Source organism: Martes martes, assembly GCF_963455335.1.
Source record: "Martes martes genome assembly, chromosome: 5".
Classification (NCBI taxonomy): domain Eukaryota; kingdom Metazoa; phylum Chordata; class Mammalia; order Carnivora; family Mustelidae; genus Martes; species Martes martes.
The window spans coordinates 137,671,870-137,690,876 of NC_137892.1; the positions used below are offsets into that span (position 1 = coordinate 137,671,870).

The 19,007-nt window shown below is 38.6% G+C and overlaps 1 protein-coding gene across 2 annotated transcripts in view; it reads left to right on the forward strand.

Moving 5' to 3' along the window:
• The first annotated feature begins 8,793 nt into the window (after positions 1-8,793).
• The window catches only part of RANBP3L (RAN binding protein 3 like), a 45,913-nt gene continuing 35,699 nt past the window's right edge, over positions 8,794-19,007 (forward strand). The window contains exon 1 of one of the 2 annotated variants that reach the window (XM_080803950.1): positions 8,794-9,382. In XM_080803950.1, the coding sequence (XP_080660076.1) occupies positions 9,292-9,382 (91 nt within the window). In that variant the 5' untranslated portion in view covers positions 8,794-9,291. The remainder of the gene's footprint in view (positions 9,383-19,007) is intronic. The other variant, XM_080803949.1, reaches the window with a different exon arrangement.

Genomic DNA, 19,007 nt, shown 5'->3' on the forward strand with positions numbered 1-19,007 from the left:
AATGCATTTTGTGTGCTCAGTTTCTTATTTTAATTAGTCTTTTCTGTACTAAGTTTAAATAATCTCTTCTCTATTTTCTTCTTTAAATGTTTATGTAGGGTTGATTATCTACACAGGTTTGCTTAAGAAAGCTGACAATGAAGTATATGTTTGTTGTTTCAGGTGGAATGTGTAATATCCATGAAAACATGCCAGAAGTTTTATCTAATCATACCAATAACACTTAAATCTAGGCTTCATGGTTCCTGGGGGAGCTTCACGCTGCTCCAAATTGAAAGACATTTTAAAGAATCAAAAGTAGAAGGCTGGGGCACCTGGGTAGCTCAGCTGGTTAGGCGACTGCCTTTGCCTCGGGTCATGATCCTGGAGTCCCGGGATCGAGTCCCACATTGGGCTCCCTGCTCAGCAGGGAGTCTGCTTCTCCCGCTGACTTCTCTCCTCTCATGCTCTCTCTCTCTCATTCTCTCTCAAATAAATAAGTTTTTTAAAAAATCTTAAAAAAAAAAAGAAATAGAAGGCTGATTCTTTCTTGATTCACCCTGTCTTGATTTACCCTTGAGACAATGAGTAGGATCTTGTATTCTGACCCTTCCATCCTTTTCATGGATATATGAACACATCCTTTCCAACCTTTTCAAGTTCAGTTGCTCTCTGTCCTCACTGCACAACAAAGGAGTGGCTTCAGTGGCCCTGGTACTGTTTAAACTGTTCAGGGAGCCCCCATGCTGCAGCACACTGGGCACTGTTGTTATTTGAAGTTGAAAATCAATATCTGAGCTACAACACCTGATCCTCACATGCCAGTCGTGAATGCCAGGGAGATAAGGGGTGTGTGTGTGTGGGGGGGTGTGTTGGGAGGCAAGAAGTGGTTGTAGTCCTACAGTATAATGTTAGTTGATATGTATTGACTATAGTGAATAGGCCTCTGAAGTCATATATGTGGGAATATAAAAAGCTCCTAGATCTTTTTTCTTTAGTGCCCCACCAAGGAGATGAAGTTAGATTAAAAACCTTTTCCATCCTTGAAAATGCAACCTGTTGTGGACTGAATGTTCATGGCCTTCCCCGCCCCCACCAAATTCATGTGTTGAAATCTTACCCTCCAAATGGGAGGGTGTTAGGTGGGGCTTTTAGGAGGTGAAGAGGTCATGGGAAAGGAGCCCTCCTGAATGGGAGTAGTGCCCTCCTAAAAGGGATCCCAGAGAGCTCCCTCCCCCTCTTCCCACCATGTGAGAACACAGTGAAAGTCAGCAGCCTGCAGCCTAGAAGAGGGTCCTTACCAGAACCCAACCATGCTGGTGCCCTCATCTTGGACTTACAGCTTCCAGAACCGGGAGAAATAAATTTCTGTTGTATGTAAGCCATCAGTTTGTGGAACTTTCTTACACCAGCCCAAACTAAGATACAACCTAATTACACTTGTAATAGAAATAATAAGACAGTAATAAAATTAGAAGAATGGTATAGAAGGGAACATCTGTACAGTTGAGCAGTAATGAGTAAAATGACTCTGGTTTTCTTTAAATGTGAATTTGCCATCTTCATGTAAAGTCCAGTCTTCATCCCTTGCCACAGAGGCCTCTGAGTCAATGGTCATGCCCCCTGGACAATGGCAGGTGTTACCCAGTGTACTGCAATGTGCGTGTCTTTGTTTATTTGTTTATAAATTATATTCATGTGCTGCCCCATAAATACATTATGAATGTTAAAATTTCCTATCTTTCTACATATTTTATAATATATAGAGTGAAAAGTTAAATAGGAAAAGAAATTTAGAGAGTTTCTCTCCATATCCTAATAAAACGCATTGCCCATTCCTTGTATCCTTTCAGTCAGGTTCATTAAAAGTAATCATATTTTATTTTTTTTATCATCAAAATTAAAAATATGTCTGTAAGAGTAGTCATGAAAGAATAATAAGTCCCATGTATTTATCACTTTGTTTTAATAATGATCCATTTAGGGCGAGGCTTTTTTTTTTTTTTGAGTCCCAGTGGGCTTTTATTGAGATAAACTAACAAAAAGCAAGATTTTAGGGGCGCCTGGGTGGCTCAGTAGTTTAAGCCTCTGCCTTCAGCTCAGGTCATGATCTCAGGGTCCTGGGATCGAGCCCTGCATCGGGCTCTCTGCTCAGCAGGAGCCTGCTTCCCCCTCTCTCTGTCTGCCTCTCTGCCTAGCTCTGATTTCTGTCTGTCAAATAAATAAAAAAATATTAAAAAAAAAAAAAAAGCAAGATTTTATAAGCAGCACCTGGGTGGCTCAGTTGGTTGAGTGTCTGACTCTTGGTTTCCGCTCAGGTCATGCTATTTCTGTGGTGGGATCGAGCCCTGCATAGGGCTCCACGCTCAGTGTGGAATCTCCTTCAGATTCTCTCTCCCTCTCCCTCCTGCTCTCTCTCTCTCTCTCTCTCTCTCTCTCAAATAAACAAATAATCTCAAAAACAAACATAAAACCCCCAAGATTTCATTAGTCATCTTTTCTGGGTCTTATAAACTCAGCAGAGATTCTGGTACCTATGTGTGTACTTACAACATAACACATCCCAACAAAAACAGAGTCCCCCTACAACACTCGCCAATTAACGGAAGGCCAATTTTTCCCATCCCCAAATGTTTTCAAAATTTTGAGTTGCCACTCTTCACTTATCAGTGGAACTGGTCCCTTGGGGCTAGGGACGTTGGGATTCTTTCCCATTTTTACTGAACAAAAAATACACTTCTTCAAGTTTTAGTTTTGTTTCAAAAAAGGGAAGTGACTTTGTTTTCTCCCGGCACCCCTCCCCTATAACCACTGGTTAAAATACAGTAGAATTTATGGCATGTCTTCTGTCATCTATACCTTCCATATTTTCCTGATTCAAATTATTTTGAAGCAAATTCCAGACATATAATTTCATTTTCAATATATCAAAATCGTATTTAATGCCACTTAATTAACATCAAAGGAAAATGAGTGAAAGAAGAAATAGAGAAAAAGAGTGAAAAAGAAGAAAGGAAGAAAGGATCCAGCATGCTAACTAACGAAGGAAAGAAGGTATGAGGGAGGGAGGGAGGAAGGAACATAGTTTGGTTACTATTTTATTCCTGTGACTATAAATCCCTATCAAGTAACAAAAGTTTGGTCATGATGCAAGTTAATTTGCTTTATTTTGGAAATGATCCCAGCTAATGAATGTTTACCTTCAAAGAGTTCAGTTCTGCTGCAAACCCATTGACCCCGTGCCTGTGTACTTCAAACACTTTTAGGTAGAATTCAGACTCTGTAGGATCATTTGATCTACCCAGATGGTGGACATTATGGAATCAGAACCACCATATCCTGGGTTTCTTTGTCACTTAATACAAACACCATAAAACTCTGCGTTTTTCTGCCCTTTGGTTTTATTTTGTCTTGCTTTCACTTTGGCTGAAAGGCTTCGATAAAGCTAGAAAAAACGTAAAGCTATAAAGATTAAATACCAGTTCACAGCAACAATCAAATTTCACCCATAGGAGAATAATTAGGTAACTTTCCTACAACCTCAGACACAGATTATCATTTCCTGAGCTCACAAATACAAGACCCCGTTCTGTAAGCATTGGATGAAGACATGGGTTTATTTTGCTCTGGGGCCAAGGTTATTTTACTAACTGACCTTGGACTCTGCTGACCTCCAGAGGGAGCTCTGTAGCAGCCAAAGCTGAGGCTCATCTGTGAAAGGGCCAAAAGAAATTTTGTTTCAAATGCCAAGGCAATGTTTATGGAGTGAGGCAATATTTCTGATAACCGAGACCCAAATGTTGGTGTTCAGTGGATTAAAGATCAATGGTAGTAATTTCAGAATAGTGAGCACCTTTAATAAGTAAGCAGTTTGGGGCTATGCCAATGTAGCCTGTGAATTCGTGGAGAGGAACAAGTATTCAAGCAGAACAATCTCTAATACCACCATTTGCATTGCTTATGTTTTGACAAATAGAAATTATGTGAATCCAGCCAACTGTGCTACCTGAGAAATTCTTTGAGCTAAAAACATACAGTGACTTAGAGTAACACAACTCTAGACAACCACAAAAACCTGCCTTGCTGGTATTTTATGATATACACATTGCATAAGCCATTGTGAGATGCTGAAACTCAAAAGTCTCCTCCACCGTGTCTTTGGTGGAAGGAAGAGTGATTTAGAGAAAAAAAAAAAATCTACCATGCAATGATATCAAGAAGCAGAAGATCTGTTATTTAAAATCAATAGATATCTAAAGTCTTAGATCAACACTTATATCAACACTTATCAACACTTGTATCAACACTAGTTCCTCAGTGTTGAACTAAAATGACCATGTGATAATCCTTCAGTGCTTGGGGGGGTCATAGTGAGGCTCTGGCCAGGAGCTCATGACTTTCAAGTTTGCATTATGTTGAGGGTCTTTTATCATATTATTTGAGGATAAGAGTGATAAATGCAGTACTACTGCTTTTTATTTATGTTATAGTTGTCATTTAAAGCAGCCCACAGTCTATCAAAGAGTAGATATACTTGTACACTAAATATCACAAATACTTTTGAAACAAGGCAGGTTATTAATTAAACAAGTAACTCACTTGCATACTAACGTACAATGCATGTCCTCCTACTTTTTAAACATGATTCAGCTGAAAGACAAAAACTTCTATAAACCTAGGACCATTTATATTATTCAACCAAGTACTATGCATTCTGAGCTAAGTTCTCATCCTAAAATACCAATTTTTCCAGTATCTACCCCAAACACACCAGCCGATAAGATTATTTACCTGTGACGTGCCATTCCACTCTACCCCTCTGGGAGTACAAAGACACAGGTCAAGCAAGGAGAATATGGGAGAGAAGGAAGAACCCAGACCAAGAAAAATAGTGGCATCTTTTTTTTTAAGTGAATTCAGTTAACCAAAATATAGTACATCATTAGTTTTTGATGTAATGTTCAAGGACTCATTAGTTGTGTATAATACTCGGTGCTCATCACATCACATGCCCTCCTTAATGCCCATCTCTCAGTTACCCCATTCCCCCATCCACTTCCTTACTGCAACCCTCAATTTGTTTCCCAGATCAAGAGTCTCTCATGGTGTGTCTCCTTCTCTGATTTCTTCCCATTCAGTTTTCCCTCCCTTCCCCTCTGATCCTCTGCACTATTCCTTATATTCCACATATGAGTGAAACCATATGATAACTGTCTTTCTCTGATTGACTTCTTTCACTCAGCATAATCCCCTCCAGTTCCACCCATGTTGGTGTAAATGGGAGGTAGTCATCCTTTCTGATGGCTGAGTAACATTTCATTGTATATATGAATCACATCTTCTTTATTTGTTCATCTGTTGAAAGGTATCTCAGATCCCTCAACACTTTGGCTATTGTGGACATTGCTGCTATGAACAATGGGGTGCACGTGCCCTTTCTTTTTACTACATCTGTATCTTTGAGGTAAATACCCAGCAGTGCTATTACTGGGTTGTAGTGTAGCTCTATTTTTAGTTTATGTGGAACCTCCCTACTGTTTTCCAGAGTGGCTGCATCAACTTGCCTTCAATAGTGGCATCTTTTTGACATCACAGAGCGTTGACAAGGGATGAAGCTTGAATTTCATAGAAATTCTGATTCATTTTTACTCAAATTGCAAGTTTAAAAAAATGCCAAATTATTCACCTGGGTTGTTTTTGTTTTGTTTTTTTGACCCAACTGGACTTCACTTTCTATAGTCTGACTCCTTGCTTTTATTTACAACCAAAAAACAAAGTGTATTATGTCCATTATGAACCACTAACTCGGTAGTGTTTCTGAAAAATAACAGTATGGCTTACTATAGCAGATTCTTACTATGGCTGAGGCAGTTGATGTTATTTTATATATTCCTATAAAACTCTGGTTTCAGCTACACTGGCTTATTTCCAGTGGAAATTGGTGAGTCAAACAGAGACTCCTCCCAGAGCAGGCATGTGACCCAACATGCAAAGTAGGAGCCCAGGAATCTCCTTAACACCATCAAACACAGGGTCACTGCCCAGTGCTGAGTCAATGACGCACGACTGTGGGACACAGAGGAACCACGCAGCAAGTCTCCCCTGGTATTGTCCCTAGTCCTTTACGTTGTGGCACTGGAAACTACATTTAGGGAGTTCTTGTTTGGTTTCATCAGCCCTCAGGAAAGACAAAAATGAAAGAAATAAAGGAGTATACCAGATCTATTTAAGCAGATTATGCTTATATACCTTGATAAGAGGACTTTTAAAATATTCCATCTAAAATAGTCAAACTCAGAGAAACAGAGAATGGAGTGGTGGTAACCAGGATTGGTGGTGGGGGAAATGGGAAGTATATTGGTCAAGAGTAAACATTTACAGTTATAAGATTAACAAATTTGGGGAGCTAATGTGCAGGATTGGGATTATAGCTAATACTGCTGTATCATGTACTTGAATGTTGCCAAGAGAGTGGATCTTAAGCATTCCCACCACAAAAAACAAATGGTAATTATGTGACAGGATGAGGTGTAGCTAATGTTATAGTGGTAATCATCTTTCAAGGTATAAATGTATCAAATCACCATGTTGTACACCTTAAACTTACAGGATGTTCTGTGTCCATTATATATGAATGAAGCTTGGGGGTGGGGGAGTTAGGTTAAAAAGAATATGTATATATATATTTCAGATACCATCCCATATCTCTGACTCTGCATTTGGGGCCAAGGCCCCTTTATGACATTGCCAGAGTAATTACTGAGCCAGGTTCGAAAACCGAGGGCTTAGGTTTTCAAATACACTCCCTGATCCTACTCATATTTTTAGGTTTTAACCTATTTCTTTTTCCTTTCTCAGGTCTTTATATTCCAGAATGAATGTTGAATAATTTCTTGCATTGGTTACCAAAAGTTTGTTTCATTTGACAAATGAAGACACAAACTCAGAGATGTTAAGTACTTGGTTCAAGGTTACACAGTACACTAATTAGGAGTGCCAGGACTAGGAAGCTGTTTGTTTTAGCCTCTGTGGTTAGTTCATCATTCCTTTTCCCTCAGCTTTATATCCATGCATAAGAAAAATGGAGGCATCTAGGGGCTTCCTTGAAAAATCAGACGTAAATCAGGGTAAATGTAGATATTAATCCCAAAGCAATATTTTCTCTCAGAGAGAAACCTGCAGAATGTAAAAAGACTTATGACACATATCAACTAAAGACAGCGTGTGGACCTTGGGGTCCCAATTTGAACAGAATGTAAATTTTTTTTTAAATTATGGGACACCAGGAAAATAACTACATCACCTGAATATTCAATTACATTAAGGAATTGTGTTTAAATATTAAAAGGGTGACAATTTTATTATGGCTCTCTTTTTCAAAGTCCTTGCATTTTAGAAATACATATTGAAATATTTATGAAAGCAACGATCTCCGGGAAGCTTCAAATCCAGTGGTGGGGTGGGGGACAAGAGTGGCTTTGATGAAACAAATTTGAAATAAGTTTGACCGTGAGTTGATAATGATTAATCCAAGTGATGGTGCATAGGACTTACTATGCTACTCTTTCTACCTATTCATATGCATGTTTTAAATTTCTCATTATAACACTTTTTTTTTTTTAAAGAATCTGTTTCTCTCAAGGGCTGGCTTACATTTTTGTGGGTTATTCAATAATAATAAGTCTATAATAATAGGCTTATTAGTGAGGTCCACGACTTGGTAGAATATTGATAGCTTTTGCCTCCACCAGCCTTCTATCATGACAGGAGACAACTGCCAACCATTAAAGCAGAAACTATGGTTCTCTAGTAACAACAATCTGTTTCCAAGTAGCTACATACTTCTATAACCTGTTGCGCTGTGAGGGACCTCAAACTACAATAAGTAAGCTATTGAAATAATAAAAGCAGTTTAATAAATAACAGTAACCGTGAAAGAGCCAGCACACAGATCCAAAGACTTTTCATAACTCCGAGGATGCTTGGGGACTTGTTAACTGTGTCAAAGTCAGAGAAGGGCTTACCCAGATCTGGCTAGTGGGTAACCTAGTTAAGGTGTCAGGTTTAGCACCAGTTTCCAAATATGCCTAGGGAGCTGCACCACCCAGACTTTGAGGTGGACCACTCTGCCTTTCTCCTTTGCCCCAGCCCCCCACCTGGGTTCAGAATCTACGAGCTGTGAATCTTAAAGGGCAGGATCTGCTAACATTCATTACAACTTCAGAGGTAGCAGGGTTCCCAGTCAAATGAAAGGTGCTCGGGGTTTGTTTTTTAAACAATAATCCAATATCCTATTATTTCAATGAAATATGCTTTGGCAGCACAAGAAACCCCTGGAGAAAGCTGTGTCTTATGACCTAGAAGTGGAAATAGAGAGTGCAAGGGGAAAGAGAGGTAGATTGCTGGAAAGATAATGTTTTATGTGTTTATTTGTCTTCCAGAACTCCAAATAGTTGTGTTGGCAGGCAGGCTGCTCTGTAACTGCCCCCTTCTGAAGACTCAGAGGTGTTTACAGAAACTGAAAGTTCCAGCAGTATATTTCCATGAGCTCATTACCGGTTCCAGTTATACCCTTTAGCTGTTGCATGTGCAAATGAATATCCACGCAGTATAAACCTCTGCTCTGAGCTTTTGTTTAAATTACAGAGTAGAAGAAGTCGGGTATGTGATTACTGTAACATTAGGGCATCTTTTTAGAATCCCTGCTTTGGTCACTATCATTCAAAGCAACTCCAATGCCATTTCTTGCCTGCCTCTTTATGCTAATCAGCCTCGCTCCCTCGGCTCCTCCTCCCTCAGCTTCCCTTAAGAACTGTTCACTTTCAGCTGTCACGAAGGGTAACTCAGACCAGGCTTCGAAATCATTTGATTTAACTCAGCAGGACTTTTTAAATTTTGTGTCTATTACTCTAGCAGTCCTCTCTAAATGCCAGAGGCATTTGATTTCATGTCAGCAGATGAGGCAAGAATTGCCAAAACTGTAATTGGTTAGAAATAGTTATTTTGGAGGATTTTGCACTAGAAGGGGGGAAAGCTTCAAAGCGCTTTGAAATGAAAGAAGAATTAAGTTGTGTTTTTATCCAAATTGTCATCTTTATATGTAGGGGAAATTAAACTGGTAAATATTTATTTCAAGAATCATGACTCGGAAGCACTTGGAAGTTTATTAGAGAAGTAAATGTTTTACACTCAAGGACAGGACCTGCATGTTTCTCTGTGGCTCTGGGTGTCTGATGAAGACCATTTTAGGTGACTGACCAAGGGAAGGAAATGCCCTAGTGAGACTGCAGCCACAGCCCTATCACCAGCACCATGTCTACCATACAAAGAAAAGGCAGCAGCCACCTGTTTAACAGTTTGTACACCTGTAAACTGAAGCTTCCAGAAGACCAGCGACGGCAAGGTGAGTCAGCCAGGCTAATGGGCTATGTGTTCAGTGATCTCTGGGCCATTTGCATTTCAGGAAGAATGGTAGGCTGGGGAAGTACCTGGGGAATCTCTGGTTGTAAAATGCTTTACCATCTTTTTTTTAACTCTGAGACCGGACATACTCGTGATGCATGAGGGTGAGTTAACTTGGATCTACTATTGGTTTTGAAAGGACCGTGGGAGACGATCAAGAAAGCAAATTCCTTGGACTTGCAACTCGGAGGCTTGTATGCTTAAACTTCTGGCCACTGTCATTTTTCTAGAGTGTGATAGACTTGTGTAATTCAAAATGCCCATCCAGGCAAAGCAGAATCAGCTCCAAGGGGAATTTGCTGAGAGTAGCTTTAAGTTAGCCTGGAATTATCTTCCCTGCCCTGCCACTAATGGCACATTTTTGGATTTAGAGTTTAAACCTAATTTTTGCCTGGGTATCTGAGTCATTCATCTGTGGGAAAAATAAATACATTCTTAACTCTCTTCCTGTTATGATGTAGGAACAGCTGGAGACAGACAGGGAGAAGTGTCACATTTTACGTGATGGGTCCTCATTCAGACTAAACTATCTACCTGGCAGCCAGTTTCACTATCAGTCTTTTTAAAATTTTACATCTACTACCCAGCTGCATCGATTAGTGGCAGATGGTGGACGTGAATAGCCAAGAGGATCCCTCCAATCCGTTCTGTCACGGACAGCAAAGGACACTTGGGGAAAAGGCAGGGTGCTGTCATAGATGACATCATCACTCCCCAGAGGCTGAGTATTGGCCCCAGGCATCTAACTTGCCCTATAACAGCTGGTGGATGTGTCTGTGTATGGATCTAGGCTACCAGATCTTGATTTACTTTTCCACAGACAGTTTTAGATTTTAGTGGCATGGAAAGTGTTGGCTCATGCCCTGAAAACTCCCATTTCCAAGGTAGCATCTATGTGCTGACATTTGCAAGACAGTGTCAGGCCACCTCCCTGCATTCATTCCTGGACTTCATGCTGTACAAGGCTTGGCATAGTGTGGGTAGAAAATACTTTACAAGAAATGGAAATAGCAGAAAATTTTAAGACCATTCTGTATCATCAGGGCTCCTATAAGCTATTTTAAACTAATTACCTTAGCATGTCAAGTCCCAGAATGTGTCAGGGTTTAATCATAACATTGTAAAATTCTTACCCTTCTGTTAGTAAACTCTAAATCATCACAGGTTTTTGTTGGCTTTTCATTTTGTTTTAAATGCTTAAAGTAACCTCCCCACTCCATTGCTAATATAATATTTATTCTATAAAATTTGCCAGGGAGAGCATTAAAGAGATGGTAAAAATCATTACCCAAAGATAGTTGCTATTAACATTTTAATGTATATTCTTCTAGCCTTTTATTCTGTGCACATGTACAGCTTATTCCTTGGCTTGACCTTTAAATAGAGTTATTTCACATATAGTTGTCTTGTGAACTGCTTTTTAATTTAATAATTGATTACGAACAGATCTCCATGTCATATATTCTTCTACAACCTTATCTTTTTAAAAGATTTCATTTATTTATTTGACAGACAGAGATCACAAGTAGGCAGAGCAGCAGGCAGAGAGGGGGGAAGTAGGCTCCCCGTTGAGCAGAGAGCCCGATGTGGGGCTCAATCCCAGGACCCTGAGATCATGACCTGAGCCGAAGGCAGAGGCTTAACCCACTGAACCACCCAGGTGCCCCTACAACCTTTTTTTTTAACAGTTGTATGCTATTCCTTGAAATAGATGTAATGAAATTCCTTAGGCAGCTCTCCATGGGACATTTTATTTCTATTTTTTCGCTATTACAAACAACACTGTGTTTCACATAAGCTAATGGATAAATCATTGCAGAGAAAGATCACTTTCTTGGGATACATCCTTAGTGGTGAAACTGTGAAGTCAAAGAATATGTATGTTTTTAATATTTTGTGGGGTTTTTTTGTGTTTGTTTTTCTTTGTTTGTTTTGCCAATCGGCCCTCCAACCAGAAGTTTACATTTTCAGTAATACTGGGGTAATATTTTTAAAAGTTTTTTCCAATTTTATAAGTGGAAATACTATACCGCTGTTTTTTTCACTGAAGGCAGTCTGTCTTGATACTCCCTCCTCATACTGGCCATATTCAGAGGACACTGGAAATATCATTATGATGACATACTTCCCAAAATACCAACAAGACGAGAAGTCTGGTCTCTTTTCTCAGACTGAAGTTTTCGCCTAGAATGTTTTGAAAGCAACCATATTCTTCCACAACCAAGTTGCAAAATATCAGCCCACATAAGCCACAATCCATAAAGTTATAAAGCATGCTAATGCAATTCAGACAGGCCATTGACAGCTACAAGAACTGTCATCTAGAGGTCTGAACTGACAAGTGACACTGGGCAGTGTTTGCTATGCTGCTAAATAGCGTTCTAGTTACTGTGCCGGAATTGAAAAGTGTTCTTTGAGTGTAGCGGCCTTGATTTTTCCTCCGTGCTCTATTTGCACCTTGCTATTATGCAAAGTTCAGCAAAGGTCCAAGAAAGCAAAAGCCATTAGTTTCAGAGAGGGAGGTCCAGCTGCGGATTTATTCACTGAGGTATTCTGAGTTTGTGGCTTTGGCCTACCCCGAGCCACACCAAAATTCCATCTTTTTAAACTTAATGTACGGGCCATGATTAGTTGGCATTTAACTCTTCCGAGGGCACAGCCAGATTCAACACATACATACTTTCTAGCCTTCCGCACTCTATGTTGAGGCGCTTGATGTCATAAAGCTGTGCTTTTGGGGTGATCACTGAGATAAAAGTCACTTGTTTTTTAGCAACTCTCTGAACAATGACTATGCAAAGCACTGGGCTGGTCACTGAGTGCATGAGTTGAATCAAGCCAACTAAGCCGTGGTGTCCAGTCCAGCCAGTATTTACCTGCTACAGCAACAGCTGGTACAGAGTCCGGAACAGAAGTCCAGGAAGGTCCTCTCTCTACTTGTTGCTGTCTGATAGCTTCTTCTGGGAGAGTTCAAATCCACTGATCTCTAACTCTAATCTGAGACCACATTTGTCAACATTAACCTGTGTATGCAAAACCTCAACACTGTTCAGTACACAATACATGTAGGTACTAGGCAAAATTCACCATATTTATGTTTTATAATGCTGTATACTTTAAAATTTTACAAAGTAAATTTCTAAAAGGCTTTAAAAATTATAACATTTTCAATACGTTACTTCATTTAATTCTCACAATAGTCACACAAGGTCATGTATTAGTTAAGATTCTCCAAAGAAACAGAAATCTATATGATGTGTGTGTGTGTGTGTGTGTAGATAGAGATAGAGATAAACATAGAAATTTATTTTAAATAAATAAAACCTGGGTTGCTCAGTTGATTGAGCATCTGACTCTTGATTTCAGTTCAGGTCATTGCCTCAGGGTCCTGGGATCAAGCCCCGTGTGGGACTCTGTGCTTGGTGTGGAGTTTGCTTGAGATTCCCTCCCTTTCCCCTGCCCCTACCCCCACTTACATGCTTGATCTCTCTCTCTTTCAAATAAATAGCCTTTAAAAATTAAAAATAGTCTTTAAAATTTTAGATTAAAAATTTTAAAATTTTAATTTTTTAGAAATTTAAAAAAATTTATTTTAAGATATTGCCTCACACAATTAGGGAGGCTGGCAAGTCCAAAATCCTCTGTGTTGGCCATCAGGCTGGAGTCCCAGGCAAAGAGCTGACCAATGTTGCTGCTGAAATCTGAAATTTCCTCTTGCTCAGGGCAGGTTAGTCTTTTGTTATATCAAACCTTCAGCTGATTGGTTGAGGCCCACCAAAGTTCTAGAGGGCAATCTGCTTTACTCACAGTCCACCAGTTTAAATGTAAATCTTACCCCAAATCACCCTCACCAAAAGATCCAGAATAATGTTTGACCAAATATCTGGCACTGTGGTGCAGCCAAGTTGGGCATTATAAAATTAACTATTATAAGTGGGCATCATTATCCTCAATTTCAAAGATGTGGAAACTGGGAATCCTTAAAGTCAAGTGATTTTTCTAAGGTTATGTAGTTATTAAGGCCCACTTTCAGTGCGCTTTCTGCTCTATAGAGCTGTATCATAGAATTCATGATTCCTAACATTACGATGTTTAATTTTTTTTCATTGGTCCATATCAAAGAACTTTTTCTGCAAATCCTCAAGCTGCATGAGGATTCCTTCTGCTTTTGTTCATTCTGATACCACCTGAGTGTGCTACAATTTAACTCAATTCTGGTATTATCCAAAGTTAGTGAAGACTCCCAAAGTTAAGGGCTCAGTCTCATGGGATGGACCATTTCAAACACCAGCTACAAAATTTCAGGCACTTCCATTTCTGCCTGAGTGATTGCAAATGCAAGGCTTTCCACAACTTTCCCAGGTTTAAAACTTTGGTAGAATGACTCATAGAATCCAAGAAAGCCTTGTACCCTTTTATTATAAAGAATGCAGATGAACAGCCAACTGAAGAGATACAGAAGGCAAGGTTTGGGAGGGTTCGGAGCTCAGGAGTTCTGTCGCCATGGAGTCTGGGTCTACCACTCTCCCAGGACATCAGTGAGATCACCAACGAGGAAGTTCCAGTGAGCATGGGTGTCCAGAGTTTTCATATGGGACTTCATTACATAGGTGTGATTGGTTAAGTCATTGACTATGATTGAACTCAATTTCCAGTCTCTCTTCCCTCTTTGCAGGTTGGGGGTAGGATGTAGGGCTAGAAGTTCCAACTGTATAGTTGCTTGGTTTTTTTGGTGTGGCTAGCCCCTCCCTGGAGACACCTCATTAGCAAAACAGACACCTGACACTTAGTCGGGAAATTCTAAGTGTTTTGAAGCTCTGTGCAAGGAATAGAGAACAAAAACCAGATCTATTCTTTATTACATCATGCTTTGGCTGTGATTTTCTGGATGAATTCTGTTCTTAGTGTCAGGTCAGTTTCCTGCAAGTCCAGAAAAATAGATAAAACTGCTTACCTATTCAGTGCAGTTTTTGCCAACTTCTGGATTTGCAGAAATGCAAAGATGTTTATCTCCCAGGTTTGTTTTCTATCATGTGTTTTTTTAGAGGAATTCAGTAATGAGAAGTCAGCTAATGATACTTTTTCAACTTTTTGAGTGAAAGAAAATGTGATTTGATTCCATAATGTTCTGACTTTGCTGTATTCACCCTCATTCTTTGTATTTTAGCCACACTCCTCTTGAGGGTTTCAGAAGGCACTTAATTTAGCTTTGAACTTAGTAAATACAAGTAAATACAATAAAGGCTAAGTGGGGCCTATTTATTGTGCAATCAAATTTGCTCGAAGTCTAAACTATTGAGTGCTGCAAACACACTCTCTCCCTTCAATATATTCTGTGAGCATTTATGAACGTACTTAACTTAGAACACCTAAAAAATTTAAATGCTAAGAATTGAAGACACAACCATGAGAAAGGGAGCCCAGTAGTGGCAAACAATGAAATAATGCCTCTTATATGAAAAGATAAGGTGAAATATATATATTATGCTTCTCAAAATAGATTTGTATTAGCTTTCCTTTTTTGTGATTCTAAAACTATGATAAGGCTAGACAGTGTGATGTCTTTTGGATGATGCATGCCTACATAAGCAAGGATCAAAGAAGAAGGCGTACATATATTTCTGTTTTTCTTTCACCAAAGGGAGCCTCAAGGAGGCTAGAATGAGTTTTGTCCTATCTGCAAAACCATTTTACTCTCTTTTAAAGGCACAGATTGGTGGAAACAAATATAGACCACCTTAAAATAATTAGAAAGGAGAGAGTTCATATTCTGTTAGATTTGATCATATTCAAGCTCTCACCTAGGACAGGAATCCTTTCCATTAAAACGTCCTTAATAGATGGCTCCTATATAAGGATTTGTAAAATATATGTAATGGCTTAAACTTCATTTTCCCACCTCACACTCATTAGGATGACTACCATCAAAAGAAAAAAAAAAAACAGAAAATAACAAGTGTTGGCAAGAATGTGAAAAAATTAGAACCTGTATGCACTGTTGGTGGGAATGCAAAATGGTGCATCTGCTGTGGCAAACAGTATGGCGGATCCTTGAAAACTAAAAGTAGGATTATCATGTGATCCAGCCATTCTACTTCTGGGTATCTCCCCAAAAGGAGACAGTAGGGACTCAGACAGATACTTGCACACATGCGCATAGCAGCGTTATTCACAAAAGCCAAAAGGTGGAAGCAAACCCATCTGTCCATTGACAAATGAGTAGACAAACAAAATGTGGTCCACACATACAATAAAATATTATTCAGCCTGAAAAAGAAAGGAAATTCTGACACATGCTACAGCATGGATAAATCTTGAGGACATCATGCCAAATAAAACAAGCAAGTCACAAAAAGATAAATAGTATATGATTCCATGAATATGAGATAGCTAGAGTAGACATTCACAGATACAGAATGCAGAATGGCAGTTGCTGGGGGCTGGGAGGGGGACTAGGGAGTTATTATTTAATGGTGCAGACTTTCAGTACTGCAAAATGAATAGGTTCTAGAGATGGAGTGCACAAACATGTGAATGCAGTTAGCACTATTGGATGGTACACTTAAAAATGATTAAGATGCTAAATTTTATGGTATGTGTACTTTACCAAAAATTTTTTAAAGCCGTGGCAGCCCAAAGCTATCCCTAATTACATTTCTGAATTTGGACTTAAAAAAAAAACAAAAACAAAACAAAATAAACCTTCATTTTTCCTATTCCCAAAACCAAATCTAGAAAGAAATATTGTGCTCATCTCTGATTCTCAAAAGTTATTTTTTGAAATCATTAATAAAATCAATAAACTCTTAATTTCCATTAAAAAGAAACAAAATATTACCAAATATCAGAAATGATAGTGTGTTATTACAGATCCTACAGCTAGCTACTAGATGGATAATAAAGGAATATTATGATTAACACTGTGCCAGAAAGATACCAAAAAAAAAAAAAAATTCAACAGCCACTCATGTAAAAAAAAAAAAAAAGGATTTAGAAAAGAAGGGAACTTCCTCAATCAAAGAACGTTTTAAAAAAACTGACAGCTAATGTAGTACTTTCACTATCAATGAAATACTTAGCACTTTCCCACTAAGATTGGGAAGAAAACAAGGATGTCCATTATAATCACTTCTATTCAACATTATGCAATAAGACTGAAGGTCCTAGCCAGTGTACTAGGTTAAGAAAAAGAAAGAAAAGTCTTACATATCACAAAAAAAGAGGTAAAACTATATTCACAGATGGATGATAGTTGGTATAGAAAAACGTTTAGGAATCCATTAAAAGAAAAAATACTAGAATAAATGAGTTTACCAAGGTCCCAGGATAACAGCATACAAAGTCAATATAAAAAAAAAAATTGTATTTCTATATATTAGCAAAGAATAATTAGAAATTGAAAATTTTTAAGTATTCTTTTAGTAGTACCTTTTTTATAAATGTGTGTGTGTGTGTATATATATATATATACATATATATATATATGTATATTTAAGGATTGGGACACCTGGATGGCTCAGTCATTAATCATCTGCCTTTGGCTCAGGTCATGATCCCGGGGTCCTGGGATCAAAGCTCACATCAGGCTCCCCGCTCAGCAGGAAACCCACTTCTCCCTCTCCCTCTCCCACTCTCCCTGCTTGTGTTCCCTCTCTCGCTGGCTCTCTCTGCCTGTCAAATAAGTAAATAAAATCTAAAAAAAAAAAAAATACTTAAAGGTTAATTTAACAAAGTATGTGAAAGACCTGTAGGTACACTTAAATAAATGCAGAGAAAAGTGAAAGAATATTGCACTAAATACACAAATTGGAAGGCTCAATATTATTAAGATATTAATCCTCCTCAAACTGATCTAGAGAGTGAAGGCCATCTCAATCAAAATTCCAGTAGACTTTTTCTTTTTCATTGGCAAGCTAATTTAAAATTTATAAGGAAATGCAAAGAACCTAAAAGAGCTACATGAATCTTTCTTTTTTTTAAGATTTTATTTATTTATTTGACAGATAGAGATCACAAGTAGGCAGAGAGAGAGAGAGAGGAGGAAGCAGGATCTCCGCTGAGAAGAGAGCCCGATGTGGGGTTCGATCCCAGGACCCTGGGATCATGACCTGAGCCGAAGGCAGAGGCTTTAACCCACTGAGCCACCCAGGTGCCCTGCTACATGAATCTTGAAGAACAAAGTTGACAATTTGTGCTGTGGATTTCAAGATACAATAATCGAGATGGTGTAATATTGGTATAAAGATAGAAAGTTGATTATTGAAATAGAAGAAGGAGCCCAGAAATTGATTCATTCATTTTTGGCCAATTGATTTTTGACAAAGTTACCAAGATAACTCAAAGAAGGAAAGGTAATATTTTTTTGTAATAGCTCTGGAACAAGTGGCTAAACATGTTACTAAAAATGGACCTCATTACCTTCCTCACACAAAAATTAATTTGAGATGAAATATGAAAATACAAAGCTTAGCCCCTAAAGCATCTAGAGGGAAACACAGGAAACTATTTTCACAAAATTGGAATAGGCAATTTTTAGACACACAAAAAAATAGATAAACTAGACTATCAACATTAAAATATATTTGTTGTTTAAGAAAATATCTTTTTTGTTTAAAAGATAGCATTAATACCAGAAAAGAGAAGACTGAGGGTGACTCAGTCAATTAAACATCTGCCTTCGGCTTGGCTCATGATCCCAGGGTCCTGGGATAGAGACCACTGTTGGGCTTCCTGATACTGGGGAGCCTGCTTCTCCCTCTCCTCCTCACTCATGCTCTCTCTTGCTTTCTCTGTCTCTCTCTCAAATAAACAAATGAATAAAATAAATTTTTTAAAAAAGGAAAAAAGAAGACTAGGAGAAAACACTTGTGATATATAAATCTGAAAAAAGCTTATAATCAGAATATGTAAAGAACTCAATATCAACAATTTGATTTAAAAATAGGCAAATGGGGGCGCCTGGGTGGCTCAGTGGTTTAAGCCTCTGCCTTCGGCTTGGGTCATGATCCCAGCGTCCTGGCATCGAGCCCCGCATCGGGCTCTCTGCTCAGCGGGGAGCCTGCTTCCCCCACTCTCTCTGCCTGCCTCTCTGCCTACTTGTGATCTGTCTGTCAAATAAATAAATAAAAAATCTTTAAAAAAAATTTTTAAAAATTTAAAAATAGACAAATGACCTGGCAGACACTTTAGAAAAAGGATATACAAATGTCCAATAACCACCTCAAAAAATGCTCAACATAATTAGTCATCAGGGAAATGTAAATTAAAAACAGTGTGAGATACCACTTCACATCCACCAGAATGGCTAAAATTGAATACAGCAGTACAAAAAAATAAATAAATAAACAAATAGTAAATAAATAAATAAATACACCACGCTACTGTGTTTCAGAGAATGTGGAGCAACCAGAACTCCCCTTCACTGTTGTGAAGTGGTGTGACCACTTTGGAAAACAATCTGGCAGTTTCTTTTAGCGTTAAATCTATGCCTACCCTGTGGTACTCAATTCCATTCTTAAGTGTTTTCCCAAAAGAAATGAACATGATATGTCCACAGAAAGCTTGCA